Source organism: Lepidochelys kempii, chromosome 2 (genome assembly GCF_965140265.1).
Source record: "Lepidochelys kempii isolate rLepKem1 chromosome 2, rLepKem1.hap2, whole genome shotgun sequence".
Lineage (NCBI taxonomy): Eukaryota > Metazoa > Chordata > Testudines > Cheloniidae > Lepidochelys > Lepidochelys kempii.
Window position 1 is genome coordinate 87728188 of NC_133257.1, and position 19033 is coordinate 87747220.

At 41.9% G+C, this 19033-nt stretch overlaps 2 protein-coding genes across 3 annotated transcripts in view; both read left to right on the forward strand.

Moving 5' to 3' along the window:
* Window positions 1-4168: 4168 nt before the first annotated feature.
* The window catches only part of PTPRM (protein tyrosine phosphatase receptor type M), an 832874-nt gene continuing 818009 nt past the window's right edge, over window positions 4169-19033 (forward strand). For both annotated transcript variants that reach the window (XM_073331568.1, XM_073331567.1), the window contains exon 1: window positions 4169-4299. The gene's annotated coding sequence lies outside the window, so the exon portion shown is untranslated. The remainder of the gene's footprint in view (window positions 4300-19033) is intronic.
* Window positions 7780-8676, forward strand: LRRC30 (leucine rich repeat containing 30). Its single transcript, XM_073331569.1, has one exon. The coding sequence runs from the start codon at window positions 7780-7782 to the stop codon at window positions 8674-8676; it is 897 nt and encodes a 298-aa protein (XP_073187670.1).

The following is a 19033-nucleotide window of genomic DNA, read 5'->3' on the forward strand; positions in this document are numbered from 1 at the left end:
CTTAGAATGCTGGTGTTTGCTGGGCTGCTACCTAATCAAAGGGGGGTGTTCAGGATTGTGTCAAAGTGGCCTGAATAAGGGGTATGTAATGACCCCAGACTTAGCCCAGGTTCATAAACCAGTTCACCAGGGTTCATGAACGTTGAGCAAATCCGAATCCTGTTTTGAGTGAGACTTCTCTTCTCAGGGTTTTGAGCGGAAAAATCAACATCATTCTGTTAAGAACATCTCTTTTTGTCCTGTGATGATCTGTATTTGTTCAAACACAGAAACTAAAAGTGAAACCCATGAAAGGGGATCCCACACAAATCAACCAAATGTGCACATAGTGCTCTGTGAATAGAATCTGCTGTATTTTGCACAAGGAGGGGAGGGAGGAGTCGGCTTTTGTGTAGGGAGCAGGAGAGGTGGATTGGACTTTTGCCATGGCTGGTAAATTTTTCATGACAAATGCACAGGAGCTGCCACTAACACAGAGACTGGCCCTATTTTATCATTTCTGCTGCCAGGACTCCATGAAGTCCTTCTGAGCCTAGAAAACAAATGGAAAAGAAACCCTCTTATTTTTGTATGAGTGATTCATCCTTAGTTTTCCTTTTAAGCTGCATGTTCTTTCCCCCCTTTTGTAAAAAAAAACAACCCAAAACAAAAAACCTTGCCTTGTTGTTGGTTGACCTGGTTACAAGTTATAGCTCTTGAGACACCTATTTATTTCCAAGGCTGTTGAATGTACTCTTCCACCTCTGCTAGAATCATTAACTACAACATATCTTCCAAGAGTCCAGTCACGCTAATGAAACTCCATTGACTTATGCCACAGTTAATCATTTGTGCTGTTTTGCTGCAGAACAATTTCATATTCTATTTCCTCTCTTAGGAAATTGCTCATTTAGATGTTCTTAAAAAGAGAGGACCATTTTGGATAGGCCTTCCTTTTATTGTACTGGCTAAAGATGTGTTTGTTATTTTTCCTTTGATTTTTACTGTTCTTGCAAGTTATTTTTCACATTCTTAGGCCATAGTCTTTCTGTCTCCTTGAGGTTCAGAGTGCCCTCACCTCCCCTAACATACATGGAGAGTTAAAAACACACTGCACCTTGCAGGATCAGTCTCTGTATAATTTCATATAAGACCCTAACTCACTTCATGAGATTTCAAATATCAGTGTCATACCACTGACACTTAGATGTATTGGTCTGCTGATTCCTTTAGAACTTCTATTTGCTCATTCAAACCCTTTGAAGCCAAGTAGTCAATGTGTTTTTTTTAAGTTACAGCTCAATAATTTAAAAGTCAAGTTATTAACTATCAGCATTCAGTCTTCAAAAAATGGTGAAACACCTACCCTTTCATTTGATAGTGTCTCTGATAAATCAGAATTGAGTTGGTGGTATGCATTTTAGGGGATTTTAATTGGATTCTGTTTTGACATTTATTAAGCATATCAAAGTAAATGCATTGAGTTCCTTTTTATATCTGTAAAATGTGGATAATATATGAATCATTAATCTGGGATTAAGGTTCCACAGCAGTTTTGACTGAATTAATTTCTTGATTCTTTTTATAATCTTTGTTGTAATGTATTGGAATTGTAGTTGGAACTTCCTAAACCCCTTCAGACTGGGTCCAATTGATTTACAGTGCTGACTGCCCATTTTTGATCATAGCTACAAAAAAATTCTGGGGTTCTCAATTTGAAGAATATGCATTAGTTTTCAATTCAATAGCAGTCAGAACCAGATGGCTCATTTGGTATTTTATTTAATTTAATCAATTAGTTCACAGCTTTTTTTCAGTCCCTAGAGACAATACAGTGTGTGGTAAAATTTTCAGAAGCGCTTAAGCAATGTAGGAGCCTAAACCCCGTTTTCAAAAGTGATGTAGGCATTTAGCAGCTTAAGTCCCATTGACTTGCACTTAGACTACTAAGTGCCTACGTCACTTTAGAAAATGGAACATAGGCTCCTAAGTCAGTTAGGCTCCCTTGAAAATTTTTACCCCCATTCTAGTAAAATGAGTATGGTGCCAAGAGTTCTTGATCTGCAGTGTGGTCTTGAGATAGTTTCTTAGCGTTTCCTTGACTCGATTTCCCCATCTAAGCTACGGGGATAATGCTAGTTACCTTCCTCACAACGGTTTTGTAAGTTTACTAGTAAATGACAGTTTAACACATTGCAATGTTAAGTGTCGTTTTTGTGATGCCATGCACGTGTGTGTGAGGTCTATCTCCAAATATCAGCTCCAGCAATGCTATATGCCAAGGAGACCTATATCCCTCAACAGGAGCAGGACTGGCCACTGGTCAAACAGCATCTAACGTGAGCCAGCATTCAGAATGCACATAAAAGGCACTTTGCTCAAAATATTTATACTTTGTTACTATGAAAAATCTGAGTATAATGACAAGAGTTCTCCTCCTCCATAATGTGGAGTGGAGACTACTAACGAAGGCAACGATTTTCAAAAAGTAACTAATTGATCCTGAAGTCTTAAATTTTGGGATTTTCAACTTGAAACTCTTCAAAGGAGTCTAGTTTTCAGAGAGAGGGGCTCAGCACTTTCTAAAAATCAGGACTCTTTAAGGTATCCTAAGTTGGGCACCCAAATATCCAGGCCTTTGATACCATTACTTACTTTTTGCAATCTTAGTTGAAGATATTCTATGGAGCCCAGGGAGGGGCCTCTGCTGGGATCTTTTTTTAACCCTGTTATTTGGTGCAGCCTGAAATTCCTTTTCAAAAGTATTATAATAAACAGAGATAAAGCATCTATGGCGGGGATGATGTAGCAACATCCAGAGAATGAGTAACTATATCCAATGCAGGGAATTCACTTCAACGTTACCTTCAACTTGGTGGCCGAATTTTAACAATTGTGTCCTGGAAGCCCCACACCTGTAAGTTGGTAAGTACTTTGGAGTAAGATCTTTTGGTCTGGTTTCCCTGTTCCTTTACTTACTTCATGATCAACTAAAATTCTGTTAGTTCCCATATTTTAACAAGGAAATTGTTCCATCCCTATGGTATCTGTCACATTTTCAAAGCAGATGGGAAAACAAATAGTTCTAATGGCACTTACTACTTTTATATATTTATTGATAATAGGCAGGTAATATAATATAGTTTTTTCACAAATACGGGCATTCAGTTATTATAAATATTACTTCAGATTTCAATAGCTCTTCCACATGATGAGCTCAAATCACTTTACAAACAATAGTGAATGCATCTTCCCAGTAACCAAGGATGGGAGGTACTAATAGCCCCACTTTACATGTGAGGAAACTGAGGCATAGACAGATTAAGTGGTTTATCCATGGTCATGCAGGATGGGCATTGAACTCAGATCTCCTGACCTACTGGCAGTTTAATCTCAATTTTTTTTTTAACTTTTAAAATGCTATTTCAAATTTTAAAAATAGAAACAAAATGAGATATTATTCCCTGCAATGGAAGAGGCATTGTTGGTACCTTGGTTACCTGGGAGAATAGTGCCTTTGGCTCTATACAGAAACTCATTTGGATTTATTCTGTAGTACATATGTCCTGGATAGTCTGAGCTTAACTTCTGTAATATCAGCAAAAGATTTGGGTTGTCTGCCAAAGCTCTTGTTAAATGAGCCCCTACAAGGGAACTCATTCACCTCCAGTTCCAATTCTTCATGTGTCAAGGGAGCAGCCAACTTCCCATGGGATCTTAGTAAAACATTCCAGCAGGGATCCATAGATATATGGTTGTTAAAAGCTCTGAGCAGCACCACAATTAAAAACAAATTAACAGGAAATCTGAAATTGCCTTCAGAGTTGTTCCTTTTTTTGTGTCACCTCTCATAAATCGCAAATTGCCTTTGAAATGCGACTGAATATTCCGAATAGCTACAATATCAACAAACCACTGTAAAGAAGTCACAGAACTTGTGGAGGGCTGTAATTCCTTTTCTGGGATGTAAGACTTGAGGATAGCCTTGGCTGTAATGATTGTGTTGTGACTTAAAAAAAATTATTTAATGAACTGGAAAACAGGAGTACCGTGGTTCAGGGGTTGCTACTGTGTTTATTATGGACACATTCCTATTAACAATCATTGCTAGCATAGGCGTTCCCATGGTACAGCATTCCTAGTGGACCTGTAATGAGCAAGTAATGTTTACCTGAAAAATTCCACCTGTTAGAGAAAGCAGAGCCTGTTTAATCCTGATTTACTGAGGCTGGTGATCATTACAGCACCCAGATAATGAAGGAAGGTGAAAATGGATCTCTAGAAACAGAAGATCTAGAGTGTGGGCTGAACATTCATGAGGTAGGAATCCAGGAACAACTGAGCCTCTGGCAAAGGCTCAAGCTGAACTTCAGGTTATCTTATTAATGTATTTGTTAATAAAGCCCAGTCCAAGGAACTGGGTGAATTTTTGGCTTTACACAGCATTTTGCTTTACTTTGCTTCAAAGTAGGTTGAGAAAGGCATAAAAAATTTAGTATCAAAATACTACAGTGGTGGAGTACGGTTTTAGCACAAAATGTATAGTATTGAAATTTCCTTTAGAACATTGGCCTTTACTCAGTGTTTCAAACTCTCATCGTTTTATCATGTGTCTTTATCATGCTATTTAATGTTTTACTTAAAGCCCTGGCTCCTGCAGACAAGTGATTATGTGAGAATCTCAGCTTTCATTTGAAAACTAAGTACATTTTTAGGTCTCATGATTCCAAGAAAAGCTTGAAAATGCGTCTCAATTGCATGCTAACAGCTCAGAAACAGAAGGCAAAGAAAAAGAACCCAGCATTTATTTTTATTTAAAAACAAACCTAACTTGTAAGTCAGTCTCAGGATTTTTTGGGAACCTGTCTCACGATTTTTGAATGTTCAAGGTTGGCAATACTGCTTACTTTTCTTGGATAAAAAAACATATCCTAGTTACATACTACATCAGACAGTCCCATGATCAGGGATTGTCCTAGTATGCTCTTATTTGCTCTTCAGTTACTGAGATCTTTATCAACCTTTTTTTTTTATCATGTTCTTACATCATAAAGATTCTCAAACCCAGCAAATTTTGGGACATTTCTTCCTCATGTGTTGATATTGTTGTTTAATCCAAAATCCACTATGGGCTAATTCCTGCTACCTTATTTATGCAAAACTTTCATGAGTGAAATTCATCCTTGTGTAGAGGGCTAGCATAAGGCCTGTAGGTCATTTAAAGTGTATTTTAAGAGGTGTAAATAGGTGTTAAGTGATATAGGCCTAGGGCTGGCCTTCTCAAGAGGGAAGAGTTTCACCCCATATGAGTATCCAATATAAGTAAAAGTATCCTTGCTGTTGATATGGAATAATGCATTCACCAGATAATGGGTGTTGAAGCAAAGAAGGGTTAAATTTGACCACATCTTTCTTATATTAATCCTGGAAAGCAATATGAAATTCCTCAAAATCTTTTGACTAGGACATAATAGTTTCCCTCCAATAGGAGGCATAGACTTGCCCCTTTCAAGCACTAACTTAACCATAATGCAGAGGAGGGGAACCAGGATCATGTTTGAACAAGAACATTAGGCAGGGGACAATTCTGACTAGAAATTCAGTTGTGGACAATACGGATGTGGCCATTGTTTTCTTATCCTCATCTCAAGAAAAGAACGTAATTCAATTATCTATGAGTTTCTTGTCTCCCTGACAGTGGGAGTGACAATTATCTATGATTCTGTTGGAGAATACAGGAAAAAAGATTATTATTATTATTATTATTATTATTATTGTGTTCAGTGGTTACATTACATTCAGAAGCAGGAACAGTGCTGGACAATGGAATCTGCTGAGGTGGATTCTTTTTATCCCTGCTGCTGCTGACTGAATAGTAAATAAAGGTTCATCAACATCCTGGCAGGAGTTATCATGGGAATGAAGTAGAACAGGGATTATAATGGGATTGTAACAGGATGGTGAGGTTCTTCTGTTAACCCACTGTGCTAGGTGGTGGTGGAACTGTGTGTGGAGATGCTCACTGAGCACTGCACGCTTCCTGGGCAGGTAGGTGCCACTCATTGGAGATAAAGGAGAAGGAGATGGTTCTCTGATCAAAAGAATCCATGGGGTAGAGCAGTCTTAGACCTGCGGAGGGAAGCTTGGACAGTACTTTGTGTTTGCTTTGTATTAGTTTTTTAATAAAGCCAAACTCCAAGAAGGGGTGAGTTTTGGTTCCACAATGTCTCTTGATTATTTTGAAGCGGGTGGAAATGCCACTTGCGTATACAGTTATGGGTTGCTGGTTCAAACTATTTGATTTGGGCCCAATTAGTAGTGAGGGAAAACTCTTATCAAATGGTTACCTGGGGATCGTGTAGAATTATGGAGAAGTTTCAGTCCAGTGCCTAGTGGACAAGTTTCCATATTACAAAATCACTACCAGGGCACCACAATGTTCATCCTCGTTGGCAGTCTCAGTAGAGAGGACAATGGCTGAGCAGTGAAACTGAACCACTCACTCGCCCCTTCTGGGGGGGTCCATCCTGTTCAAACTTCAGCACATTATTGCAACACTAAGAGTATGTCTTCACTACAGGGTTAATCCGGGCTCTTACTTGGATGTTGCCCATAACCCGCTTTGGTCCACACACACAGCCTTTCTCCCGAGTTCCAGGGTGCTTTCAACCTGAGCTACTTGGCACGGCTGGAGGTGTGGATTAGAGCTAGGCTTCACTTTCACTCAGGCTGATAATCCATCCAGACAGGCTAAATCACTCAAGTGTTGATAGTCCTCCAATGCCTTCCCACAATTCCTCCTGTATGCTCAGAGACAGACAAGTTCTCACATAATCTTCTGGGAAAGAATCAGAGTGGCTCAGCTTACTCAAGCACAAAAGAACCCAGAAGTCTTAGCGACACACATGGATGCATGCAGCACCAGTGACTGCACAGTAACTTGGGTAGGACTTTGACCCCAGATGTGAAGAGCTGTAATGCACCCAGGCTATCTGTAGTGAAGATATAGCCTAAGGGGCAACTCCACTTCTGCTATGCATTCTGTACCCTTTCTGTGGATAAAGAGAGGACTGTCATCATCACAGAGGGGAAATAGGCCAGTACCTTTCACAAGCACTAAATTCATTTTTAAAAAAAGCAATGGAAAGGAAAACAAGATATGAAGATTCTTCACCAGCCCTTCTGTGGAATGTAAAGTTTGCTCCAGGGTTCTAAGCTGCTTAATGAGGCCAGTAGGAGTCAAAATAACTGCTTTTCATCTGAATGAATTTGTTTGAGCTTTTCCCCCACCACACACACTTCTTGTTTGTTTGTTTATTTGGTTGGTTGGTTGGTTAGTTGGTTGGTTTTTTAAAGTCACTCTTGTTAATTATCCTGCATGCACGAGATATCCAAGAAAGCTGACATAGTAAAGTTATATACAGCATCTCGGTGACCTCTTTGCAATGAAGATAATATCTGTCCAATAAAGCCTTGACAAAATGACAGTGACAGCTGCATTGTGGTATTCAGTTTGAATTGAACAGGTCTGTTCAGCAGTGTTGGGAGCAAGCCTTTCATTACAATCTGCAGCACCAAGAAAAACAACTTAAACCCATCCTAAAAAAGTGAAATTTTCCCTCCGTGGCTGCAGAAGCTGGTTTGGGTAGACAGAAGCAGGTGCTTTTCATAGTCTTCTCCATATCTCTTTGGTCTGATCTTTCTTACTGTCTTCAAAAGGCTGCAATCCTCTCTTCACTACTGACTTTAAAAGGGAAGGAAACCTCACTTCTTTCAAAAGCAACTGCAGACTGGAGTGTTATGGGAGCTGAACACTCGAAGGACCAGCGTCCGAGAAGAATGCTTTTGCTGGGGAAAGGTCAGAGACTTCCTGCATGGGAAGAAGCTCTTCTCTCAGGAAAAGACCCAAAGTCACTGCTGAAGCGTGGGTTACATTATGTCAGTCTGAGCCTCATAATGAAGGGGATGACAAATGTGCCTGATTTTTTGTGGGGCTTGTCGGAGGTGCAGAAGCTGAACCTTTCACACAACCAGCTGATGGCTCTTCCTACAGCTTTGGGGAAACTAGACAGATTAGCGGTGCTGAACTTGTGTGGCAATCGCCTTAAGTGTCTGCCAAAAGAGACCGGGCTCCTCAAAAACCTGAAGGTTTTATTTGTCGATATGAACTGCCTGAGTGAAGTGCCAGCAGAGCTCAGTCTGTGCACAAAGCTGGAAGTTTTGAGCCTTTCACACAATTGCATCTCAGAACTCCCTTCAAGCCTCACTGATTTGACAAGCCTAAGGAAGCTGAATCTGAGTAACAATTGTTTCGTTCACATTCCCTTATGTGTTTTTGCATTGAGGGGTTTAGATTTCTTGCACTTAGGCTCCAACAGACTTGAAAACATTGCAGAAAGTGTCCAGTACCTGGTAAATTTGCAGATCTTTATTGCAGAAGATAACAATATTCGCACCTTGCCACGGCCTCTCTGCTCCATCGCTGCACTTGAGTTACTAAATGTAGCTTACAATTCTATTCAGACCCTTCCAACTGATCTCTATCTTCTGCACAGATTGCCAAAAATTGCTTGGAATCCAATGGATAAAGGGCTCCATATTTCACATAACCCATTGTCCAGACCACTGCCAGAGATTGTAGAGGGAGGACTGGATGTGCTCTTCAACTACCTTAAAGAGAAAAATCAACACAACTAAACTTGCACTGTGTTTGGGATTAACGCTGTCACCAAGACTTAATCAGTGGTTTCCATTTCAGAACACAGGGAGATGATAAAGACTAAAGATGTTTTTAGTAACATTTGCTGAAAGCAAGTGAAATCTGACTATCTAGTTTAACTTTGCATAGAGTGTATTTTCTAAAACATCCCTCTCTGTAAGTTTTTCAGTATTTGGTGTGTCTTTTAGGAAAAACTGTGGTCAAAATTTTGCTCTTTATTATAAATAAACAAATTAATGCAGGCCATTAGCATTGTAAAGGGTACATTTGTAATCTTTCAGCCTGCAGTAATATTAATATAAATGGGATTTACTGTATGTGGTGTGCATTTGCACTTTAATTCCTGTTCATTTCTTCCTACACAGATAAACCACTCCACAAACATGCACTGCAATCTAAGTGACTTTCAAGGGGGAACATTTAATTTATTCACAAAAGAGATTTGCTAATATGTCTCAAACTCTATTAACGGTCAGACATTACATTATTGGTGTAGTTCAGTGGTTCCCAAACTTGTTCCGCCACTTGTGTAGGGAAAGCCCCTGTCGGGCCAGGCTGGTTTGTTTACCTGCCGCGTCCACAGGTTTGGCCGATCGCAGCTCCCAGTGGCCGCAGTTCGCTGCTCCAGGCCAGTGGGGGCTGCTGGAAGCGGCGCGGGCCGAGGGACGTACTGGCCATGGCTTCTAGCAGCTCCCATTGGCTTGGAGCAGCGAACCATGGCCACTGGGAGCCGCGATCGGCCGAACCTGCGGGCACGGCAGGTAAACAAACTGGCCCAGCCCACCGGGGCTTTCCCCGCACAAGCGGTGGAACAAGTTTGGGAACCACTGGTGTAGTTCAACACCATATAGCTATTGACCAGGATGGGCAGGGATGGTGTCCCTAGCCCCTGTTTGCCAGAAGCTAAGAATGGACAACAGGGGATGGATCACTTGATTACCTGTTCTGTTAATTCCCTCTGAAGCACCTGGCACTGGCCACTGTCAGAAGACAGGATACTGGACTAGATGGACCTTTGGTCCGATTCAGTATGGCTGTTCTTAAGTTCCATTTTACAGCTATGAGCTAACCACTATAAATTACAGATAAAGTTTGAGGCAGTTGCGGGCTCTCCCAATTGTTTGGATCAAATGTCCTCAAAGGTAAACAAGTCTCCCACCCCACAACATGCAAACTTTCCCACAAAGGCTCCCAGGGCCCCTACACCAGTACATCACAGAAACCTGGCCTATCAGAACTTCTAGGTGGAATTCACACGTGCTTTCATGAGATGTCATCATTCTACCAAATGAAGATTGTCTGTCTGAATAAGATGTGACTAATATTACTAGACGAACAACTGCACTCATTTCCTTTCCACACTTCCCTACAATTTGAGCCATGAAGTAACTTTATTCAGGAGAACTGAATAACATTTTAGGTGAACTGAAAGTATTTTTCTATCAGGGAAGCACTATCCATGCCATCATCAGCCTGTGAGAGCCTCAAAACCAACTGCTTCTGTAATGTTCAGCATTAGCAGGGAGCATAAAAGTCATGTCTGATGTAGTTCTATATATTGATCTTTTGTAAATGACCTTCATTAAAATTTCATACTCAATAAGAGCAGGTAATACACGAGAGCTATTAAAAGCTGTTCAACCTAATTCTCCTGTCAAACCAGTTAAACAGGCTTAGCAGAATTCAATTTTAATTTTTTTAATATAATTTTGACAGAATATTACTTATTTTTAAGCATTTTTCAATTTTCATTTATTTAAATTTTCAGTTGCTGGAAGTTATGGGGGCATCAAACAATAATTATTTAATGACAGCAGATAGATTCAAAAAGTTAAAGCTTTATAACTGTTAAAACACAGATTGTCAACATCAGGTTTCAAAACATACAAGAAAATATCCTTAAACTCTAATACATTCACAAGTTCTCACTTAGCCTCGCTGTAAATATCTGTTATCAATGGAAATATTTTTCATTGGTTTGTATGTGTATGGCGCATTTGATATTTACTGATAAAAATCTAATCCTTCCAAGCCTTAATATAAATCTGGAGTAACTCCACTGAGGTCAGTGGAGACACACTGGTGTAAATCTGGTAAAAATGAGAGAAAAAGCAGGTCTATTGTTTTTTAAAAAATTAATTAAGAAAATACAGAAAACCTTTGAGAGTTTCACTTCTTATGTCAAATCTCAGAAATCACTGGTTCTCAAATTTAATTTGTTCTCCATCAGTAGTTGTGGGAGGTGGATCCTGCCCCCTCAGTGAAGTTAATGGAAAACAACTGACTGCTGTGAATAACCATTTGTTTTGCTGGCGGCAGGAACAGCCTAATATCAACAAACAATTAAATAATTTGTGGATAAACGCAATGTACTTTGTAAGTTGTGAAGCCAACAGCTTCAGCTGTTACTCTAGTGCTGAGGTACAAATGCAGTATTGAACATAGAGCTAAAGATTCTGCTAATTAAAGGGGTGAGAACTGGTTACCATACTTTTTGATGTTCGTATAGTTTGCATCTCACTTGGTTTTATTAACACAGGAATTTCAGTGCTATACTTAGCAATTGCAGTTTTCAAGTGTACAATTAAGGATTAAACCCTATGTTCCTAGCAAAGGGAGAAACCTTTCTAAAAGGCATTTCGGTTTGAGGAGTATACAAGAAAATGAACAAACCTGCTGTGTATCAGACAACAAAATGTAGTCATTACGAGATTTGTTAATGTAAAATAAGCTTGATGAATACGTTTACTGCATACCCAGGCTTTACACTTATTTATTTATTTTTACTCAAGTAACAGGATATATAGTAAGTTCTGCTTTTTATGAACTTTTATTGAGCATAAATTTGTGTTTCATACAGTGATAAGTGAAGCAATACTGCAATTATTAGTAGTGAAAGATAAATATAACCCCTGTTTTTATTTCAGGCATGGATTATTATATCTTTGAATGTCCATTTCACAAGCTCTAAATTTTCCACTGCATGTGAGTGTTGATAGCCATGCATTAGAGGTCTACAGGAAGGTTAAATGCCTGTGACATTAATCACCTGGAAAGTTTCTTCCTCCCCCTTCCCCCCCCATGTATCAGTAGGCAAGGATACTATGACACTAATTTGTACATGAGATGAATTGACTGGGATCACTATTCACAATAATGTATATGGAAGGTGGAGAGACAGGTCAAGATGATTTTTGCCTGAACTACAACTCCCATGAAGCATCACAGTGGCATTTCCAAATAGAAATTTTTGGATTTCAGCCAAAAGCTTTTAAATTTCAACTGAAAGGTTTTGAATTTGGGTTGAAAAATCTCAGCATTTTCTGTAAATTTTTTGTTTTGTGTTCATCAAAATTTTTCCACAGGAAAAAAATCATTTTCTGAGCAGCTGTAGTATAAATATGCAAAATCACATAATTGTATGGCCTTATTCATTTTAACCTGTGCTAAGGTATGAATAGCTTGCATTCAGTTCCAATTATTGTACTGTAAGTAATTTAATGAAAAACCAGTAAACAACAGACTTTTAGACTTTAAGGCCAGAAGGGACATTGTGATCATCTAATCTGACCTCCGGTATAGCACAGCCCATAGAACCTCACCCACCCACTCCCCTAGTAGGCCCATAACCTGAGCCTGAGTTACTGATGTCCTCAAATCTTGATTTAAAGAATTCACATTACAGAGAATGCACTATTCACTGTAGTTCAAAGCAGCAAGTGACCTGTGCCCCAGGCTGCAGAAGGTGAACTCCCCCATGACTTCTGCCAATTTGACCTTGGGATAATTTCTTCCTGACCCCAAATATGGTGATCAGTTACTAGTTAGACCCAGGGCATGTCCACGAGACCCACCAGCCAGACAGCTGAGAAAGAATTGTCTGTAGTAACTCAGAGCCCTCCCCTTAAGCTTATGCTCAAATAAATTGGTTAGTCTCTAAAGTGCCACTAGTACTCCTCTTCTTTTTGCGAATACAGAATAACACGGCTGCTACTCTGAAACCTATCTCCAGCTGTTGTCTAATTAGCTAATAGCAGTTGCAGATATATGGCCATATGCCATGGTAGGCAATCTCATTTTATCATCCCCTCCATAAATTTATCAAGCTCAGTGTTGAAACAAGTTAGGTTTTTCCCCCAACTGCTCCCCTTGGAAAGCTGTTTGAAAACTTTGCTCCTCTGATGGTTAGAAATCTTTGTCTAATTTCATGCCTGAACTTATTGATGGCCAATTTATATCCATTTGATCTTGTGCCAGCATTTCTCCTCAACTAAAATAACTACTCTCTCTCTAGTGTTTATCCCCCTGATGTATTCACAGAGAGCAATCATATCTCTCCTCAGCCTTAGTTTTGTTAGGCTAAACATGCCAAGCTCCTTAAGTCTCGCCATGTAAGGTAGGTTCTCCATTTATCTGATCATTCTAGTAGCCTTGCTCTGCACCTGTTCCAGTCTGAATTAATCTTTCTTAAACATGGGAGACCAGAATTGCGCACACAGTATTCCAGATTAGGTCTCACCACTGCCTTGTATGATGGTGATGACACTTTCCTGTCTCTACTGGCAATACCTCACCTGATGCATCGTAGGACTGCATTTGCCTTTTTCACAGACTCATCACATTGGCAGCTCATAGTCATCCTGTGTTGACTAATACACCCAGGTCTTTCTCTGACAGTCACTTCCAACTGAAACATCACCAGCTTATAGCAAAAATTCTTTTGTTTAGTCCCTAAGTGCATACCCTGCACTCCTAAATTTCATCCCATTTCCATTACTCCAGTTTTCAAATTGTCCAAATCCTCCTCCCTGTTGGCAATACCTCCCAACTTTGTCATCTGCAAATGTTGTTAGCACACTCTGACGCTTTTGTTGCCATGCTTTCCCATTCCCGCTGCTCAAAGGGGAGGGAGGGGTGGGTCACGTGGTATTGGCTCTGTGTTCCTGGGCTGCCCTGCTGGAGCCAGCTCTAGGGAAATTGCTCCCCTCATCCACCCACAGGAGCAGGGATAGAAGCTGGGGAGGGGGAGGTCACATGATGCCTCTACAGTGGCTGAGGGGGGCCTGTGTCCCTGTGCGGCCTGTCAGGTCCCTCACCCTGCGTGTGAGAAGAGAGGCTACGGGTGTACTGCACCTGCCACGGGAGCACACTGCTTGTTGTGTCCGGCTGCACCCCCTCCAATTCTGGCTTCTGGTGTGGGGAGAGTAAGGGCTTGTGAGGCCTTAGCCAAGGTACAGCCAGCAGGCCTGCAGGTGCCCGTTCCAGGAGCTGCTCAGCGGGACCCAGGCAGAACACCCAGTCCCTTCTGCCACATCCCTTCTCCCCCACCCCCTGAGGCAAGGCAGAAAGAGTCAGGGCACAGGTAGTAGGGTGCCCTCCTGCTACCGCAGGAGGGACCCAGCCCTGCCCTAATGGAGGCTGTGATGCTGGCAGACCAGGTGCCAGCTAATGTCCAGGCCCCTAGGCCTCACTGAACACAGACAAAAGCAGAGCTGCCACCCCATGTGTTAGTATTGTTAAAATAGATATTAGCGTTACGAGAATGTGGTTAGTGTTTAAAGTTTCAGAAGCTACCCAGAGCACATGCAATGTCTGGACTTGGAGACACCCTGTGGTGCATTGGGCCCACAAGAGGATGACAGCCGGATCTCAGTTGGGCTTCAGGACTGAAGCTGTTCTCGTTCAGAAGAGGCATTCAGTGGGATCAACCCATGTCACTTCTGCACACTCACTGACAGGCCAGGTCTGAGAGCCTACCCAGCCCTTGTGGCCAAAGCTAGAAAGAAAGTAAATAAGGGGTTCACCAAGATGTTCCTGGGAAAAGGGGATTCAGTGATACAGCACAGGGTCATTCATTACGATCAGCTAGAAGTTCTGAGGAATGATGGCATACACCTGTCAGATGGAGGTGCTGACGTACAACTGCAGTATGTGCAGGTATGGATGGGGCAAGTGTTGTGATACCAGAGAGTGTGGTTGGGTGAGAAGTGACCAAGCTAGTCGCTGGCACCTCCTGTGGTCGGTTTCCAGTGCAGTTAAGAGAATAAAATGAATAGTTCCCAGAGGTAAAAGACCTGGGATTTTGGTGATAGGCCTTGGCCTCATGTGATAGGGTGAAACCTTGTGGGCTTTGCCGGCCAAGGTCAGACCTTTTGGCCCTCACGGGCCGAGGTCCCCACCCTGCTGCACCCTCTGTCCCCCTGCTCACAGGGGGAGGGTGCTAGGACTCAGAGAGAACTGAGTCCTGGAGGGTAGGCTGCGGAGAGCCTACCCCACATTATGGGTTATAGGATAAGGAGCTCTGCAACCCCTGCACTGGAACCAATTAAATGCCTGGCATAGAGAGTATGGGTGATGGGCAGGTAGTGCCTTTCCCTTATGTTACAGTGTAATGAAAGTTGCAGCCTGCCACTTAGCTCTCTGTGTGCTTCTGTCCTCATTTTGCTGCCGTGTCCACAATTAAAATGTTGGTAGTTCAATGTCAAGACTGGGCCTAAACCGTATTCAGTGCTGAATTCTGATGCCATTGAGTTTGCTGTATATTCACCAGTGAGCAGCAACCTTTCAGCACACAGTAAATTACAGAGAAAACATATCGTAAAACATAAGCAGTCTACATGCTGAGCTTACCAGGTGTCCCCATCTTCCATGGAGAGACTCTGGCAGGTTTCCAGTCCTCCAGGTGGTTGTTCTCTTAGTTACGCTTTCATGTCAGTTTGAAGATCAAATGTAGGATGCATCAGGTCAGGCTACCCTTTACACTAAAAGCCTGGTCTTTGTCTGTTGGGCCCCTTGACCGCAGTCTGAACTAGTACATGCAGTTCACCCCAGGGAGTGGTACTTCTCTGGAGCTGTTTAACTGTCCAAAGCCTTGCAGTAATTACCCCCCACTGATTTTAGATCTTGGAGGAAACCCTGTAGCCCTCCTTGTAGAGCTAGAATACAATCCCTAGCTCAAAAAGATTTTATATATAATGTAGCATTTATAGATACAAAAGTCTATGGATATTCCATGTCTATAGTGTCTGACACATCTCAGTATAATAGTCTATTGAATTTTCCATGATGCCAAGGTCTCACATCTGTCACAAGGCTGAAGCAGTACAACAAAATATTTTAGAAAAGACAATGATCTACTTTTTCACCACTGGGAAGGAGCAAAAGCAAGCCAGTTAGAGCCATGAGGCAACAGTGTCCAAAAAACCCCCGATTGCTGGCCTGATCTATGTGCTGAGCATGGTCTGGGACTTGCTCCCACCACCATTAGACACAACTCTGCCTTTGGCTGACTTTCTGCTATTCAAATAATGGCTTCTAGCCTGCTGGACAGGCAACCTTAAGCCTGAGCAGCTTTTTCACTCACACCTGTCACTCGAACATGCTGCTCAAAGGCGTTGCTGTGTATATGCTAGCTGGCTAACAGGCAAAGAAATGGTGCTGACGTGCAGCAAACCAAAATGGGAACCTGATCCTGTAAGCCCCTCAACCGTTAAACTCCCATTGAAGTCCATGGGTATTTAGTGCACATGGAGGGCATGGATCAGCGTTCATGTTGTGCTTCCCATCAGTACCCGGGCTGGTCCAGAAAAGCTAATGATCCAACCAGCGTACCAAATTCGGTGATGAATCCTGGTCACATGCCACCTGAGGCATGCTGTGCATATACTAAGAATAAGAGTGCACCTGAAGGGCTCCCAAGATTGGGCTCAAGGCATATACAGCACATTAAGACATGTTAGGAATTTAATTTACTCTCTCTGGTTGCCTGCTCATATCAGAGTCAAATGGGGCTGAGGATAGTGCTCTCATTAGCCATTGGTAGTCTAGTTGCAGTATGAATCTCACTGAGGTTGCATAAATCTAAGGACACTACCCCATAAAAGCTAGGTCAGATTTTTTTTTATTTTTTTGCACTTTGGGTAAGGAGAGAAAAGCTTCTATTCACACACCATGGTGAGACTTCTGATTTCAGGACCCTTTCAAGACTCAGAAATAGACCTGAACTGGTTATTCACTGTCAGCTGAATTTCCCTCCAGGCCCAAGAGAATAGAATACAAATTAAATCACTGTTTAATATAATAGAGGAAACTAAGGAAGAGCCATGCTACAAACAGTCTAGCAAATAGCATGACCAGAAGAGTAGTTTAATAAATTATAGCAGTAAGTTGGTAATTTGATGTCAAATATATGAAATATTAACTAAGATGTAACAATCCCTCCAGTAACGTAAAAATGATCACATATGTTAACCTAAAGGTTTCACTGTTAACACAGCGTGATGGTTCAACATGCTAGAAGGCTACTTTCTAAATCACAGTGTCCCCTGTGGTAAAAGAAGGAGGGATCTCAGACATCATGGAAGGAATGCTTTTGTGTTCTCCCTAGTGGCATTTACATTTTAGCCCTACAGCAGGTTGAGTCACTCTGCTGCCTTATCCATGATACTTCCTAAATTAACGAACACTACATTTAGGGATTCCTGGAAGGCTTATCTCTTGTCTAATATATCATTAGCTCAACATATAATTTCTGACATAATGTGCACAGCCCTTCTCAGAGAGCAAGTCTCCCACAGGTTAAATATGGCCTCATAGTGTAATTTTGTATCTGCCCGAGAATTACAGCTAAATACAATAGAAACTATTTACCTCAGGCCCCATCGTTTCTGTGCTTTCATCACCACAGGCTCATGGTGGAACTGCTGGTCCCTTTTGTCATCGTTTCTATTTGATACTATAAAAGAAAACACCCCCACCTTTCGATACGAAAGCTGTTATTTCAAAGTTAGGATAACTGTATCTATATCGAAAGCTCTTCTGGCTGTTTCATACACCTACCTTGTTATTACCTCCAGGCCAGTCATGCATCTCCATGTCCCTGGTCAGGATAGTGACAGGGAGCAAAGCAAAGAGAAGAGCTGCCGATAGAACAGTTCCCATTGGGAAATAGCTGCTCATTAATATGCCTTTAAAACAGTCCTATTTTGGTCAAAGGCATTTTCAACATTGAAAATCAACTATCCTTTCACCTCCTAAGCCTTTTCCACACTAGAAAATGTGACCCATCACTGATAAAAGATGTGAGCAACTGGAGCAGCTGAACCAGTACTGATGATGGTTGAACCACCACCATCGGTAAGTTGTGCCCAGCTTTATAAATCTTCCTTGAAACTTGGCCTGAGTTCACCCATTGCTCTGCTTCTGAAATAGAGCGATCCTGTTAGCACCAGGATGTCAGGCTAGATTCAGGTAACACCAGCTTCTGATGACTTAATCCCAGGCACAAGGCCATGGCAGCAGAAAGCTGTGTTTAGAAAAAAGCATCCTTTCCTTTCAAGGGGGATTCATGGAGGCCAGCACAGACCTTAAGGTGGCAATGCTGGCTGAGTAGGCATGGCTATAGTCATTCATCAAATGCAAAGGCAACCTCCACCATTGGGGTTCCTGTGGATATTTTAAGTTGCTTTCCCCTAGTAGAATTACTGGGGAGTGAGAGAGTGCAAAAGTTGATCCCTGATTAGTGGGGAAGTATCCATAGTCTGCACTTCCCAGCACCAGCAAGAGTGATTTGTCCATCGGCTATTAGGTTAGCCCTGGGTAAGAAGCCATGTCACCATCCCCTCCCAGCTGTTTAGCAATCAAGAGGCAAATGAGGCAAGGTATATTCTTTTATTATCTTTCCTGACTTACAGAGGAACATCCTTTTTTGGGGGGGTGGGAGGGGAGGGGAGGCTACCTTCCACCTGCAAAGTTTTTCCATCTGCTAACCTAGGTGACAAGCAAGCAAATCCATTTACAGGGCTTCTGTTACCTCCTTCATGAGTGGCCACCACTGACTTTATGACCATCTTAACAAAGACGTATTGAACTAAATTCGATCTTAGGGCATATCTACACTGGCAGAGTTATAGCACCAGGAGTTACAGCACCGCTCAGAGAGCACTGAAGGGAAACTGCTGTTGTGTGTTCACACTGTCAGTTACCTGTGCAATAGCGTGTTTACACTTGCGGCATTTGCAGCAGTCTTCAAAGTGGCGCACACTGGGCAGCTATCCCGTAGAGCATTTCTTCCTCTTCTGCCACTAAGAGTTGTGGGAAGACGGAGGAAGTCGTGGGGCATCCTGGGTCCTGTCCCAATGCCCCGTGATGCATTGCTTCGTATCCCAGCAATCCCTGTGCTTCCGTCCGCATTTGGCACCTTGTTTCAACAGTTTCTGTACTGCGCACTCTGCCTTTTCGGTCTGCAGGAATGGATCCCGAACCGCTGATTGGTATGCTGTTCGCTCTGAACAACACATCAGGAGTGGCAGTGGAGTTATTCCTTAAACTACAAAG

Bases quoted from the DNA above. Each gene is read 5' to 3' on its own strand.
- LRRC30 (XM_073331569.1), top strand. From the start codon at position 7,780: ATGGGAGCTGAACACTCGAAGGACCAGCGTCCGAGAAGAATGCTTTTG.